Below are 15118 nucleotides of genomic sequence, written 5' to 3' on the forward strand. Positions count from 1 at the left end.
AAGACACTTCTGTAACGTTTTCCCCTTGCTTCGGTTTTATTATTTTCACAACTCGATTCATCCGTTATTTTTGCCGCAATCTAACTCGGTTTCACTACGGTCGCGGGATGCAACTGTACTTCTACTTTTCTACAAGCGCAGGATATACCAGGGTGAGGGTCAAGGGCTGCTTTTGATTGATTTGGATGTTCTTTGGATTCTCGTTTGGATGATTGCACCTTGGCTCGGCTCGCAGCCCGCCTGGTCGCGTGCCAATACAAGAACTGTATATACGCACTTGTGTCGACTTTGGGATAGATTTTGTATCAATGCCATAGGGCATTGATTATTTTAAGAATCCGAACTCACGTACGCAATCATGGCTACCCAGTTTCTGTTTACTTGATAGGAGAGCATGACACAATTGGCAGTCTGCTCAAGCACTGGGGTGCCTAGGTATGATGTAATATTACCTCCCGCCGGACAAAAGGTGGGTTGGCTTGGGTACGCGCAAGGTCAGCTGTGCGATTCATACCACACGCCCAACGCGATTCCTCTCACACATCTCGCGTTGATAATGCAGACTCTTGTAACATACTGGCATACCTGTGAAACTCAGCTGTACACCTTGAGTTACGATATCAAGCGGTGCTCTTCTTGACCCACACAGGTCTGGTTCGTTACATTTGCTCCCCGAACAGAGAGATCTATCCAGCGACATGCCTGGCTTGCTGCGCAAGTTGGTCATTTTCGCGGCTGTGGACGGTCTGATTCTTCAGTCGCATGGGAATGGAGGACGTAACAATGGCAGTTACGAGCCGCAGTCTGTCCGGATTGAATACAAGACGAACAAGATCTCATCTCTGTCGGCGCCGGCATCGGATCCCGCTGTGAGGAAAGATGCCGGACTGGAGGCTTATGGTCTAGTCGGTAAGTTAGTATTTTCGGCTACTATTAGTGATATTGTCCTCAGTCCCTGCAATTCTGAATACAGCGGAGCTTCTTCCCCTCCGGCAAATACAAATACTCGCTTGGGCACCAGCCGCTAACTGACCGTCTTAATTAAGGACTTTTATCCGTTGCATCATACTCGTTTCTCATCTCGATAACTCAACGCCAGCAAGTGGCGCAGATTCAAGGCAAACCGATCTACTCCATCACCAATGTTGCAATTATTCCACTCTCATCGCAGGCGGATGCCAGTCGGGCAATCTCTCAGGCAAAGGAATCCCTTCTTCAGGAAGAGGCCGGTCCGGGCGAGACCGCCTCAGAAGGCAGCATCTCTGACAACGAGACGGATGGAGGAGAACCGGACATCAGTAGTGTGCCATCATCTCCAACACAGGAGGATTCTTCACCCCGAGACCGCAGAGGAAGTATAGCCGAAGATGTGATCGGGAAGCGCGTCCGGTTCGGGCGATTCGCTGCGAGCTGGCTTTCGAGAAAGACACTGGGACTCCCAGGGCTTAGCAACGTCGGCCAGGATACGACGGAGAGACTTCTCGGGAATGAAAAGGACTTCGGAACCGAACTGCAGCCTCCAATAGCGAAAGTGGAAGAAAAGTCAACTGCGGACTCCGATGCGCCAGGCGCTGGCGCAGACTCGCCGTTGGAAAGTGGAAAGGAACCTTCTGACCCAACGGTCGAACTGCTGCCGAAGCTCCTGCGGTACACCAGACTTATATATTCTTCCCAGAACTTCTTCTTTGCCTACGATTACGATTTAACAAGGACTTTCAGCGCTCAGGAAGCACGCAGCGATCATCTACCTATGCACAAAGTAGTTGATGAGTTGGTATGTGAAAGCGCTCTCGAACTAAACATAACGAGACAGTTTAGCTGACCCTGGATGTCCACAGTATTTCTGGAACAGAAACTTGATGAATCCTTTCATCAAAGCCGACGCGCACAGTCTCATCTTGCCTCTTGTGCAGGGTTTCGTCGGCCAGCGAGAGTTCACTGTGTCAGCCAAGACAGAACAGCCGGATTCCAATGTCGCAGACGAACACATAGAAGGTCGAATACTCGGTGAGAAAGACGAGGCACAGAGCGTCAAGGTTGATGCTGAAAAGCGGAATTTCCTATTGACTCTGATTTCGCGACGGTCGGTCAAGCGACCTGGGCTCCGATATCTTCGACGCGGCGTCGACGACGAAGGGAACACGGCAAATACCGTTGAAACGGAGCAGATCCTTTCAGTTCCTGATTGGGATCCCGGCCACAATGTCTATTCCTACCTTCAAGTGCGCGGATCGATCCCTCTCTATTTCTCTCAATCGCCATATGCTTTCAGACCGGTTCCGGTGCTTCACCACTCGACGGAGACAAATCAACTTGCTTTTGACAGGCATTTTCGAAATCTCGCTCGCAGGTATGGAAAACTCCAAGCGGTGTCTCTCATTGACAAGCAAGCCGGTGAATTGAAGCTTGGTAATGAATACGAGAAATATGCTCGGGTGCTGAACGAATCTGGCGGCATTGACGGTGTACCCCTCGGAATGGAGTGGTTTGACTTCCACAACGAATGCCGCGGGATGAAGTTCGAGAACGTGAGCCGACTTGTGAAACGGTTGGAGCCCGTTCTAAACGAGTACGGCGATACGATTGTACGGAATGGTACGGTCACTCAAAGCCAGGCGGGCATTGTACGCACCAACTGCATGGACTGTTTGGATCGTACCGGTGTTGCGCAATGTGCCTTTGGCCAGTGGGCCTTGGAACGCGAACTGAAGCTTGAGGGCATTGACATCGATTTGAGCCGCGACTCGTCTACCCAGTGGTTCAATACACTTTGGGCAGATAATGGAGATGCGATCTCGAAGCAGTACTCCTCCACGGCAGCTTTGAAGGGAGACTACACACGAACCCGCAAGCGGGACTACCGAGGTGCACTGAACGACCTCGGATTGACGCTGTCTAGATATTACAACAATATTGTCAACGATTACTTCTCACAGGCGTGCATTGATTATCTTTTGGGAAATGTGTCGACTCGTATATTCGCAGAATTTGCCATGGAGATGCGTACCGCCGACCCAGGGATCTCCGTGCAGAAACTACGCCGGAGCGCGATCGATACGAGCTGCAAGATTGTGATCAGCGACCAGTCGGAAGAGTTCCTGGGAGGCTGGACTATGCTCACACCCCGGCAGCCCAACACCCTACGGACCTTACCATTCGAGGAAGCGGTCCTGCTCCTGACTGACGCGGCTGTCTACAGCTGCCGCTTTGACTGGAATACTGACAAGGTGACCTCATTCGAGCGCATCGATCTACGCTCGATATCGCGTCTGAATTACGGCACATATATTACATCGATCTTGACCGAATCACAAGCGAATGAACAAGGTAATGTTGGACTAGTCATCGAGTACCGCGAAGGTGGCGAGAACGCCTGGCGCGTCAACACTCGCTCTCTGAAGAGCGACGTCGACACCAAGGCCCAGAACAGCAATGGGCAAGCCAGCGGCGAACGGGGCTTATATGCTTGGTTACGAGGTGGCACGCAGTCGACCACGCGATTCATTGCCTTCAAAGCGCTTCCTCAATCCAACTCTGTCGCACAAAACAATGCCGCAGGCAGCGGCGCTCTGAGCGAAACCGACTGGGTGCGGTCTATCTGCGAAGAGATCGAGCGCGCGATGATGGCCGGCGAGAGACCGCGTTCCGGTGAAGAAGGAAAGCCTCCGTCTGTGATTGAGAACTCGGAAATCATCTCGTTGGACGACGCCAAGAAACGTACGGGGATTTTGGAGCATCTTGTTTATGATATCAAGAAGTTGGTCTGGGCGTAAGCTTGGGACCACAAGCTGTTGGCAGTGAGTCCTCCTCGAATAAGGCTGAAAAGTTCAGTCCTAGGGACCGTTGTTCCATTCAGCCGATTGATATATGGAAGTTTCTCTTTTTATATATATTACTGGTGACGCATACAACAACGTAAGTGAGGAGCACATCTTGCATAGCCTTGCTTCCCGTCAATGTCAGATAGACCTATTTTACACATTCAATAGATATGACTCTGAACCTGGCATACAACAGTGCAAAGTTGATATCATCCCAAACCAAGAGCAAGATGGTTCCTGATATAAAGTCCTTGAAGTCACGCCTCGAGTAAGAATGGTAATACTGGTTTAACATAAATTCAGGGTGTTACAATACCTTTTCACTGCATGAATTACCACTCCTGCTGTACCTTGAGAACCCGCATGAAATCTCCTATTGATGAGGGACCTTTTTTGTCACTAAGGTATACTTCCAGATACACATATTAACCTGCAATTTCATCTGTATACTTTCTCTATTCTGATAATGGCTCGCATAATTAGCGTTCCTTTGGAATGTTGTGCTGCTGGCTCTACATCAGGTGCTTGTTATCATTATTACCTTAAGTTGGTATGCGTATTTCAATTTCACTCCTTAAGAACTTTTTTTGCTGGCAGGGAAATTTTTTATTTTTTTTTTTTTTCAGCCACCAGACGGGAATTTGGTCTTCATTATGACTTGGTCTATTCATATATACTTCATCTCTGCTGTTAATCACACAATATACGCACTATTTGATTAAAAGAGTCCTATATCTATAGTACTTATCCTTTTCTCAAAAGGGGCGAAGAATCGTACGAGTTAGAGACCGCTTTGTATCTAAGGGGACGGCGGGGTTCCTGTGCTACACTTGCTGCCGCCAGCTAACCTCTCCCTCCTCACTCACCCACATACTCTTTCTCTCGGGGCATTTTTGCCTTTCGTATCCGCCGGTGTCCTTTTTTTAATTTTCCTTTTTTTCCTTTTATTTCCTTCTCATATTGTTCAGAATGGAATGGCAACCTCAGGATGAGCCATTGAGGCAGCTCGCCTGCTGTCTCAGGGACTCGTTACATCCTCACAATCGCACAGCACAAAAGCAGGCCGAACAGGTAGGCTTTACACTTTTTTCCGTTCCCCTGTCCTTCGCATCCGCAGTTTGCTTTCTCTCCTCTCATATACATTCCAGAGGGCTAGGTACATGTGACTGACAAAGGCTTCTTTTTTTTCCGGTTCGATAGATGCTTGTTCAAGCGACATCCTCCCCCGACTATGTCAATTATATCACCTACCTTTTTTGCACCCCGCAGATCCCCCCGGTCGTGGGCATGGATGACGATACTTACAATTTGGTTCGTTTCGCCGCTGCGATGAACCTCAAGACGAAGATCCGGGTCGCATACAATACAATTCCTCAGCCCAGTTTAGCATATATCCGATCCGCAACCCTGGCCGGGCTGCGGGACGGCAACCTTCAGGTGCGGAACTCAGCCGGTAGCATTATCACGGAGCTGTTGCAACAGGCGGGGCTGTTGGCGTGGCCGGAGGTGCTAAATGAACTCTTGAGTCTGGTGGAGAACGCTTCGGGGGACGTCCCGGTTCTGGCTCAGGAAGCCGCCATGTCGGCCCTCGCGAAAGTTTGCGAAGACAACCGCAAGGTCCTTGATCGGGATTACGAGGGGCAACGCCCTCTCGATGTAATTATTCCGAAGTTGATGGAGTTCACATCCAGCGGGAGCCCCAGGGTTCGGTCTATGGCGTTGAGCACCATTCACGTCTTCCTCCCAAGCAGACCCCAGGCGTTGATCGCCTCGTTGGATCTGTTCCTTTCGCAGTTGTTCCAGCTCGCCAGCGACACCGACACCGATGTGCGACGTATGGTGTGTCAGACTTTCGCGCAGTTGGTGGACTTTGCCCCCGAAAAGCTCGTCCCGCACATGGAAGGACTGGTCAACTACATCATCATGCAGCAGAACAACGCGGATGACCCCGAACTCGCTCTCGATGCGGCGGAGTTCTGGCTTGTTGCAGGCGAGCAGGCGAAGCTGCAACAGCCCTTGGCGCCACACATGCCCAAGATTGTTCCCGTACTGCTCCGGAGCATGGTATACGACGAGGATGATGCGCTTCGCCTATCGGGTGAAGGCGACGATGCTGAACTCGAAGACCGTGAGGAGGACCTCCGACCCCAATTCGCCAAATCGAAAGCCGCTCGTTTAGATCTCTCCAAGCCCGGATCGCAGGCTAACGGCGACGCGGCCGCTGACGAAGATGACGATGGCGACCTGAGTGAGGGTGAGGTTGAGGACTCCGAGTTTGGCGATGACCCGGAGGACGAGTGGACCCTAAGAAAATGTTCTGCGGCCGCGCTGGATGTCTTTTCAAACGTTTACCACCAGCCGATCTTCGAGATCATCCTGCCCTATCTGAAAGAGACTCTCCGCCACGAGCAATGGCCGCAGCGTGAAGCCGCGGTTCTGACTCTCGGTGCGGTTGCAGACGGCTGTATGGATGCAGTCACGCCCCACCTTCCCGAGCTTGTCCCCTACCTGATCTCGCTTCTGAACGACCCCCAGCCGGTCGTACGACAGATTACCTGCTGGTGTCTTGGACGGTACTCGGAATGGGCTTCGCACTTGGTTGACCCATCGGAAAGGGCTCGTTTCTTCGAGCCTATGATGGAGGGTATACTCCGCCGGATGCTGGACGGCAATAAGAAGGTGCAAGAGGCGGCCGCCTCCGCCTTTGCCAGCCTGGAGGAGAAGTCGGACGCCAACCTGATACCCTACTGTGAGCCGATTTTGAGACAGTTTGTGCAGTGCTTTGGAAAGTATAAGGATCGGAATATGTACATCCTGTATGATTGTGTTCAGACACTTGCTGAATGTGTAATGGGAGAGCTGGCGAAACCGCACCTGGTGGATATCCTGATGCCTGCCCTGATTGATCGGTACAACAAGGTGTCGGACCAGTCTCGGGAACTTTTCCCCTTGCTCGAGTGCCTGGGGTACATTGCTGCGGCGTATGGCGACGCCTTTGCTCCGTTTGCGCCTCCGCTGTTCCAACGGTGCACAAAGATCATCTACGAGAACCTGCAGGAATACATTGCGTCTGTGAACAACCAAGCCATTGACGAGCCCGACAAGGATTTCCTGGTGACCAGCCTGGACCTCCTTAGTGCGATCATACAAGCCATCGATCCCCAGAAGAGCGGCGAACTGGTTGCCAGCTCGCAGCCTCGCTTCTTTGATTTGCTCTGCTTCTGCATGGAGGACCCGAATTATGAGGTCCGGCAGTCGTCATACGCATTACTAGGTGACTGCGCCATCAACATCCTCCCTCAGCTTGAGCCATATATCCCCAACATAATGCCTACTTTGATCAAGCAGCTCGACCTGGACTTGATCCGGGATGACGACCGACACACCGGGTTCAGCGTGCTGAACAACGCCTGCTGGTCGTGCGGTGAAATTGCCATCACCGAGAAAGCCAATCTGGCGCCGTACGCCGACAAGCTGTACCGTGGACTGTCTACCATCATTAACAACGAGGAGATCATCGACTCGGTGAACGAGAATGCCGCGATGGCGCTCGGAAGGTTGGGCTTCTGCTGCTCCGATCAACTTGCCTCACACCTGGCCGAGTACGCTGGCTCGTTCCTGAAGTCGATGAGCAAGATTGAGTTCACGCGCGAAAAGGCATCCGCATTCCTCGGTTTCAACCATGTTGTGATGAAGAACCCGCAGGCTCTGGAGTCTTGTCTGGGAGACTACTTTCAGGCCATTGCTACCTTCCCTGCCAAGTCACTTCATCAAGAGGACTACCGTGATATCCAGAGCTCGTTCCAGCAGGTTCGTTTTACTTTTATCTTACTGTTCGAACAGTTGCTAATCAAGAGCAGGTCTTGCAAGGCTATAAAAATATGATACCCGACTTCGATTCGTTCCTCACCCAGCTTCCGGCGCACGTGGTCCAGAAACTCCACTCTGTGTACCAGATTTAGAGTCGGCAGTTGTCTTACAATTTCGTCTAAAAAATCATTCTTTTCCTTCCGATGGGGAACCGGCGCAATTCAGAAATGCATTACATTCTTCTTTCCTTCGCCTTCTTAATGATTGATGCATTCTGAGTGTGGCGAGTGTTTCTGTTCAATTCATTAAGGCGGAGTAAGCCTTGATTCCTTTATGTGTGCTTCGTATGGCGTGTTCCTGTTTAATTTAATCGTGTTTTATCCTTCTCTTCTTACGCACATGTTGTGATATTTGGGTCTGCATAGAGTGTTGATCTGATGGGCAGTACTGCTGCAATGAAAAGTGGCAACATCGGATGTTGTCTTGATCATGATTCTGGGAAAACAGTATAATGCAGAAGGGGTATATACCACGAAAGAGAAGGCAAGATGGGGCGAGAGTACTCTGGATGGATGGGTGAGGATTTTGTACCATTTGTCGATCTGTTATGATGAGATTTATGAGATAGCTATGGTAGCTAGTAAGATATGATAGACTAGGTAGCGATTGATTTATTCTTGACTGAAACACTGCGTCTATGTACAGATGGCGATATCTCAGGCAGTTGACGGTAGCAGACTCAGCCAGGAAGTGTTCTCTTTCACACTGATAGAAAGAATGCATGACAACTGCGACACTGTCGTTTTCAACATTGGTTAAGACTGGTAGCTCGACAAGGCAGGTAGGTAAACATTACTATCAGCAGGCTGAAGGTGTCCTAAGGTATCAGCGTCCCTGGCCTTTCGCAGAGAATATGAGACCCTCTGGGTTGGTGAGAGATATCCATCTTAACATGTAACAACATAATATCAGGTCAACGTCGCGCTTCACCAGAAGCCCAAAAATCCATTCTACCTTCCTATCCCGGCATCAAACACAAAACGTGATGTCGGACAATCTATTTTTAACAGTTTTCCAGCCTAACTGGCTGCAACTGCAAGTATACTTCGTACTTCACAGGCTATTAGCTGCTTCAGACTCCCACATTACACACCGTTCAAAATCCGTAGGGAACGTGGTGTATCTGCTGTGTACGGTGTACAGAAGAGCGGAGACGAGATGAAGATCAACGCCGCTAGCCCGCTACGCAGGTGATCCAAAGCCTAGATCCGAGGGGGGGAGATAAGTATAGAAGCAATCGCCTCTTGGCATGAGCACTGATCACCATCTCTTCTTCATCAGGAGTGCCAAGTGCGAGTGCGAGTGCAGAACTCGCATCGCGAAATAAGGCCTGAACGGGAAGGAGGCTACCACCACGACTATATTCTCCTCTGCATCTCCGTATAATCCTTGAGGACTGAATATAATGAATCTACTTCGGAGAAGTTGATACGGGGAGGGGAGGGAATTCTTGGGGGCAATTTCCGGGGTTGCCCCGAATCCGATGCATGGATGTCTCATGTTCCAAGGGCTGCAGAAGCGAATGTACAAGTGTGATAGGGCGTACTCGGTAGATAATGCACCCTGGCAATTTCGCCAATCGAGAACGGGACTCGCATTTTGACACCCATCTAGGTAAGACTGAAGAACCGACAGGCAAGGCTATCTATCGCAGGCAATCTGGTCTAAGTGCACACTATCGAGACTACTGGGACTAGACGGGCAGGGTTTACATAGCCTTTAGGGCAATAATGGCCACTGACCACTGGCACTGACCAGCGAGTTTCCCTAGTGAGCTGCAGCTGTGGGGGCTGTGAATTGTTCAGTGAACTTCAAACTGCAAAGCATGGACAACTTTATAATCCGTCTGCAGCGTTATTGGTGGAAGCGTTGCTTCGTGGAGAGTACAGTTTCGAGTATGGTGCATCCTGCTGGCGTCTTGGCTTTGAGGCTCTGTCTGTGTTTTTGACCATCTGTCTCTCTGTCTAGCTGTTCTTGAATGGTTTGCACTTATACTATACTATAGTATACGGAGTAGAGTCCTGGGAAAGTACAGACGAGAGTGCGATGCGAGTACCTACACAGAGTACTCTGTACACAAAAGGCAATTGATGAGACGCTTCTGATAGGACGACGAATCTTGCTCAACAGTCGCTGGCGTGAAGAAATCGGCTGGATTATTAATCAGTCCTCCGTGCCTGGCTAGTCTGGTTGTAATTATGGCTCCTTGTTGATAGCTTGATTTCGGTTGGCTTCGCCCTCAGAGTTTGACCCCGGAAGTGGGCCTGATTGTGGTCGGTTATGGATTACACAAGAAGGCTGTGAGTCACGTATCGCATCATAGACACTGATCCGTTCGTTCTAGCCTGGTTGATCAGGCACGTTAGTTTAGTCGGCCTCAAAATCCTACCATTAAGTTCTGACATGGCCATTTGCGCCCTAAGCAGAAAAGGGTGATTATCATACTCAAACTGCATGTCAGGGCGAGCTCTGACAAGTGACGAGGGGTTATTCTTGTCTCTACAGAAAGATTGTAATTGAAGCGGAGGCAGCAATCATATCCACGACTCCATGACTGCATGACTCTCAGACAGGAACCCACGGCTACAAGTAATCTATCCTGCACACCCGCAGGCTGCTTCACCCTGTCAGCCCACATGGCATCCAGGTATGGCGGGGCGTCCATGTGTGCCCTTTGCCTGTTTGGGTGCATTGCATCCCTACTTACAGAGCACACCCTTGACATTCTCTAGATCATTAACAAAGCAGTCATTCGGCTCATACATTTCCATAGAGAGCTCATTAATTTCCACTCTTTTCGCTTCCACAAGATGAAGGACCCTCCTGGCCGCATCTTCTCGCTTAGATGTCATTGAAAGAGGAAAAAGCAATGGTACCAAATTCCAGACAAAGACGAATTAAAGTTGCGCCGGACTCAAAAACAAATATTAAGTTGACAGACCCAAACAAGCGGTGATCTAGACCAGCACTAACCGGATTAGGTTCCATCTCGCGAGAAGCGAAGAACATGGGCCGGGGTGTCAGCCCAGGCTGGCTTCCCATTGGTTCGAGGTGGAAGCCCCGTCAGGCTGGATTCCGTCGAAGGTGATCGCGGTGGGCCCGACGGGAATCTGAGTGGGCAGCGACCATCGACGCGGAGAGCAGCTTGCTAATTATGATTGGGTGTCAGAATCGGCAGCCTCCGACGTTGCTAAAATTGGTTAGGGAGGGGTTATGTGAGGCAAGGGTCTGCCTGACCCACCTCCACTCTTCAACCAAGATTGTCCACCATCTGGACTTCTGGAGGGGTGAAAATCTCTGTGAATCACACTCATGAGGTTACAAGTCTTTGCCAAGGCTCGGCTCTGAGAGCTCAGGCCATACGAGGAAAATAGGCATCATCCTCTTATCGATCTCTTAAGTGACTGTTGCCTGCTCTTGAACGTCAGCCTTCGCTAAGAGACGGTGATGGTGATGCCTGCCCATGCAGGATCCTGTCATGGGCGACAGCCACATGAAATCATCGATTGCTGATCAATCAGGGATTATCCCTTTGGTACGAAAACGTGGTGATGCTCCTGTATTACAGTGCATGGAAATACGCATGGTGTCGGGTGGGGAAATACCTAAGAGCATGGACAGTACCTTAGTCACAGTACATATGCAGGGGGTCCCTGAACGAAAATGACTCGAAAAGGCGAAACAATCGACAGGATGATCAGCTGATGCATTGAAATTAGCACTGATAATCCATGTCACCGTCTACAGCACTCTTGAGTCTCGACGGTTCCTTGCCAGTCTGCTTCAGATATATTCGAGAGTAGAAGCAAGAACATAGGTAATTACTGAAGCTATCGACTCATGAGGCTCCCCATTGGGCAGTGAGTTAGCTGCGAGCCTGCGCCTTCCCCATGACCATGGTGGCGGCCCGCAACCCCGAATAGCTCTGATAGACCAGGATAGCCTCTCCAGTTCCCAGCCTGACCTTGTCATGTAGGTACCTTTAAGCAGTGGATATTTCGTTCTGAAACAACCTTCCTTGGCCGTTCTTTTGATCCTTCGCAAAGCCTTTTAATCCTTCTGCCGAACCCCAGCAAAATGCCACTAAACCACGCAAGTTTGAGGTAATAATACTCTTGTATATTGCGGAAGAATTCCCGTCTCGATTGGACATGGGTTGAAGCCGCCGGTCAGATGTTTCATCCGGCGGCCTGGGAATATCTTGTCACACACAAGGCGTGACTTGGTCTTGGCGTCTGCGTCTCAAGGCTGAAACTGTGTGACATTCCAGCCAGAGTCCAGTGACTACTTACAGTATTCTGTGGAGTACTACTCTGTAGGGTATATCCTGTTATCGTCTTCGGCTATTCAGCCTTATGCACATATGCGTTGACTTGCAACCTAGAGTTCTCTTTTGTTCCATGTCAGTCTGATTCTGTAAATGCAAACATGTGTATTATTTGCCCAGGCTCCAGAAGAGGCTGATTAAGATAGTAGACCCCACTCGTGGCCTTCACTGATTTGCTCAAAACTCAGCCACAAATGACCCGTTGTGCTGGGGATAATTCAGGCACGCGCTGCTCAGCACAGTATTCTTCAAACTTTCCTTTGCTGGAAGAGGTATTTCCAGTAATAGCAGCAACTTAAACCTTGAGGATTGTAGAGCTCCCATCTCCGCGGGACTAAAGAAGCCCGTTCATCTCGAACTAGCGTCTTGATGCCTTAATAGGTTAGTACCTCATACTTTAGAGCATCACAGGCTCACAGCCTCAGCCTAGCTCGGTTTAGTTGATTGGGAGATGGACGAGATTATTGGGTGACCCGTGCATTGCTTATGCCGGTTTCTAGCCTTACAGGGTTTAGTGACTTGACCATCACTTGTCGAGGTAATTTCTCTTGTTTGATTGTTCCTTGCCATGCCTGATGACTGCGGATTTTGACGGTTTTTACCTTGATTAGAATCCGTGCTCTGTACTACCGCTGCGTGCAGTTTGACTGTCGATGTATCATTGCTTACATTGACGGCAACAGTGTTGATTCGACAGATATTTTTGACAACGTTGAACGACCAGCAGGTCGGAATCTGATGTGGAGCCAACGTGTCTTCTCGCGGCTTGAAGCGGCAGTTTCGTTCTGCCAGTTTAAGGGGGCACGGCGGCCCAACTTCAGAAGCACCGATATCCGGGAACGAGACAGAGTCTATTGATATCCATCCAAGCGAGCTTTAAGCTTACCGTTTTTCAGAGTTTGAAGGTTAATTGCACTTGAGAGATGGGATCTTCGTAAGCAGTTAAGGTGTCTCTACTACTCGTAACAGATAGTTAGCACAATAGCATGTAGCTAGCCTGGCCATCTGTTCATCATCAGCAGAATCAATTGGAAGTCTAATTGTGATAGACACTCAAAGTTGGATCAAACCAATCAAGATTTAACTAAGCGGTGCTAGCCTGTCAACCGTCAGCATTCAGCAATCCCTTGGCATTAAACTTAGACTCAATTAGGATACAATGAACGAGAAATGGTCATTTTAACCTGTCTCCTCCGTTCATCCTCCACGCTGCCGAGTCGGCGGCAGGCGCCTACCCGAGACAAGAAAAGGGGTAGTCGATTAGCCTGACTGTACGGACTATGTACGTAGTGTGTCTGTGGAGCGAGTGTGATGTTCATCCTGCTCGCTTAACAGTCAGTTCATTGAAGTTTCTGACTCTCAGGGTAATATTCAATACGGCGAGAGTAGTTGCTAGCATTCCGGAACCACTCCTGAACCTTCTCGCTGCCCACCTAGCTAATTGCCAAGCTAACCGAGTCCAGTTAGTCAAAGAGAATAGTACCATGGGGAGCTTTTTCCCCAACCAATGTCTGTCTCTCTCCCAAAATCCATAATGGGCAGTTCTTCAACAATAATGGAGACCTATTCCGAGAGCTCCAGAGTTGAGCAAATTTGGCTGTTTTCCTGGATCAACGAGGATCTAGAGATCCGGCAGACCCTGTCTGGACTCCGACAGAATATGGTAGATGTCAAATTTAAGCAGATAATCGTCGGTACCCAGGTCCCCAATACGGCAATATCATATGTCGTTTGGAATGTGATTACTTTTTCTTTCGCCCCTTTTCTTGAATCATTGTAGACAAGGATGCAGCCCATTCAGCTCCAGGGATAACTGACAACAGCATGACGAAATAGTCCTCTGGCACTCTACAGTACTGGACATTAGTAGCCTCAGACGTGGATGCCCTACACCTTGCCTGTTCTGCTCGCCGACAGTCCGTTGTGGATAGTGGAGATAAAAGCATTTTGCAGTGTCCATTTTTCCGGGCCTCGGTCTCGAAAAGCGCGACAGGCTGCCTACAGCAAGTCTAGACGAAACTGTGATTATGGCCCGTCAAGTTAGACAGCCTTAGTACTATCTTCCGGGAGCTCCCAAATCCATAAACAGTAAAGTAATTACTGGTGGTGGTGGTGGTGATTTCTGCCATGTGGTGCAACCAGTTGGAGGGGGCAAGGAAGCTGGATGGGGCCAGGGTCAAGCTACCCAGACTAACCTCTCTTCCAGCTGAACTCGCAGGTGCTATCAGAGTCCATTTTGTACCCTTGGATGTATTTTTGAATCCAGCCATAAATTTCTTTTTTCCTTATTTGTTTTTATTTTTTTTTCTTATCACGTCTATTTTATTTCTTAGCCCTTACAATTTTCAGTAAACCAATATCAGACAAAGGAATTGCTTCCCATCATTGCTCCCACCAGGAGACACTCAAGCATCATCTCATCCGTCCAACTATCATTCTCCCTGACAAAGTACATAGGAGACTCGATCTTTACTGGTGACCACTAATAATCCTCACCTGCAGTAGTATCCAGAGTTGCTACATGCTCTTCCGCACTCTGTAAGTCTGTAACTGAAACCTGAATGACGAAGGTCGCTCAATCTTCTGGGACACCGACGTTCTGAACCGTTTACTCTTTTCGTCTTGGTGGCAGATGGTTCCATTTATCTACGATCTCTCCGACTGGACTCCATACATCAATTCCAAACGATCAGCATCTGACCGGTCCTCCGCCGTGGCGTTCGAGCATCTCGGCGTCCCAATCTTCAAGCAGTGGGCTAGTCTTGATCTATCTAGTTTCCCTATTTTCATGATGATGGTCCCTTCATTTTTTGTTTGATTATCTTATTTATTATTTATTATAATTATTATTATTATGATGATCTCGTCTATTTTACTAATCACTGCCTATCGAGGTAGCTACTTTGTTTCGATTTTAATAGTAGTTTGTTTTCTTTTTCCTGTCGTGGATTTTTCTCTTCCACACGACCGTCGACCTCCTCCTAAAGTGCTCAACGGCTGAGAAAGGGAGAAGAGGGTGACTAAAAAAAAAAGGTGGCTGCATTTTCAAAGCCGTCCTGATTTCTGACTGACTGTTTTAATCCTCCGTTGCTCCTGTTCC

General features: G+C 49.3%; 2 protein-coding genes across 2 annotated transcripts; both read left to right on the plus strand.

The window, feature by feature from the left end:
- Positions 1-698: 698 nt before the first annotated feature.
- Aspvir_008963 (SacI domain protein) lies at positions 699-3773 on the plus strand (the record flags this gene model as incomplete). The annotated part of the gene is made up of 3 exons (XM_043272117.1): positions 699-909; positions 1047-1774; positions 1839-3773. 3 exons carry the CDS (start codon positions 699-701, stop codon positions 3771-3773), a joined length of 2874 nt encoding a protein of 957 aa, XP_043128052.1.
- Positions 3774-4790: 1017 nt separating this feature from the next.
- Aspvir_008964 (putative importin beta-2 subunit) lies at positions 4791-7783 on the plus strand (the record flags this gene model as incomplete). The annotated part of the gene is made up of 3 exons (XM_043272118.1): positions 4791-4892; positions 5022-7631; positions 7682-7783. 3 exons carry the CDS (start codon positions 4791-4793, stop codon positions 7781-7783), a joined length of 2814 nt encoding a protein of 937 aa, XP_043128053.1.
- Between the last annotated feature and the right edge of the window lie 7335 nt (positions 7784-15118).

Source organism: Aspergillus viridinutans (assembly GCF_018404265.1).
Source record: "Aspergillus viridinutans IFM 47045 DNA, scaffold_7, whole genome shotgun sequence".
Classification (NCBI taxonomy): domain Eukaryota; kingdom Fungi; phylum Ascomycota; class Eurotiomycetes; order Eurotiales; family Aspergillaceae; genus Aspergillus; species Aspergillus viridinutans.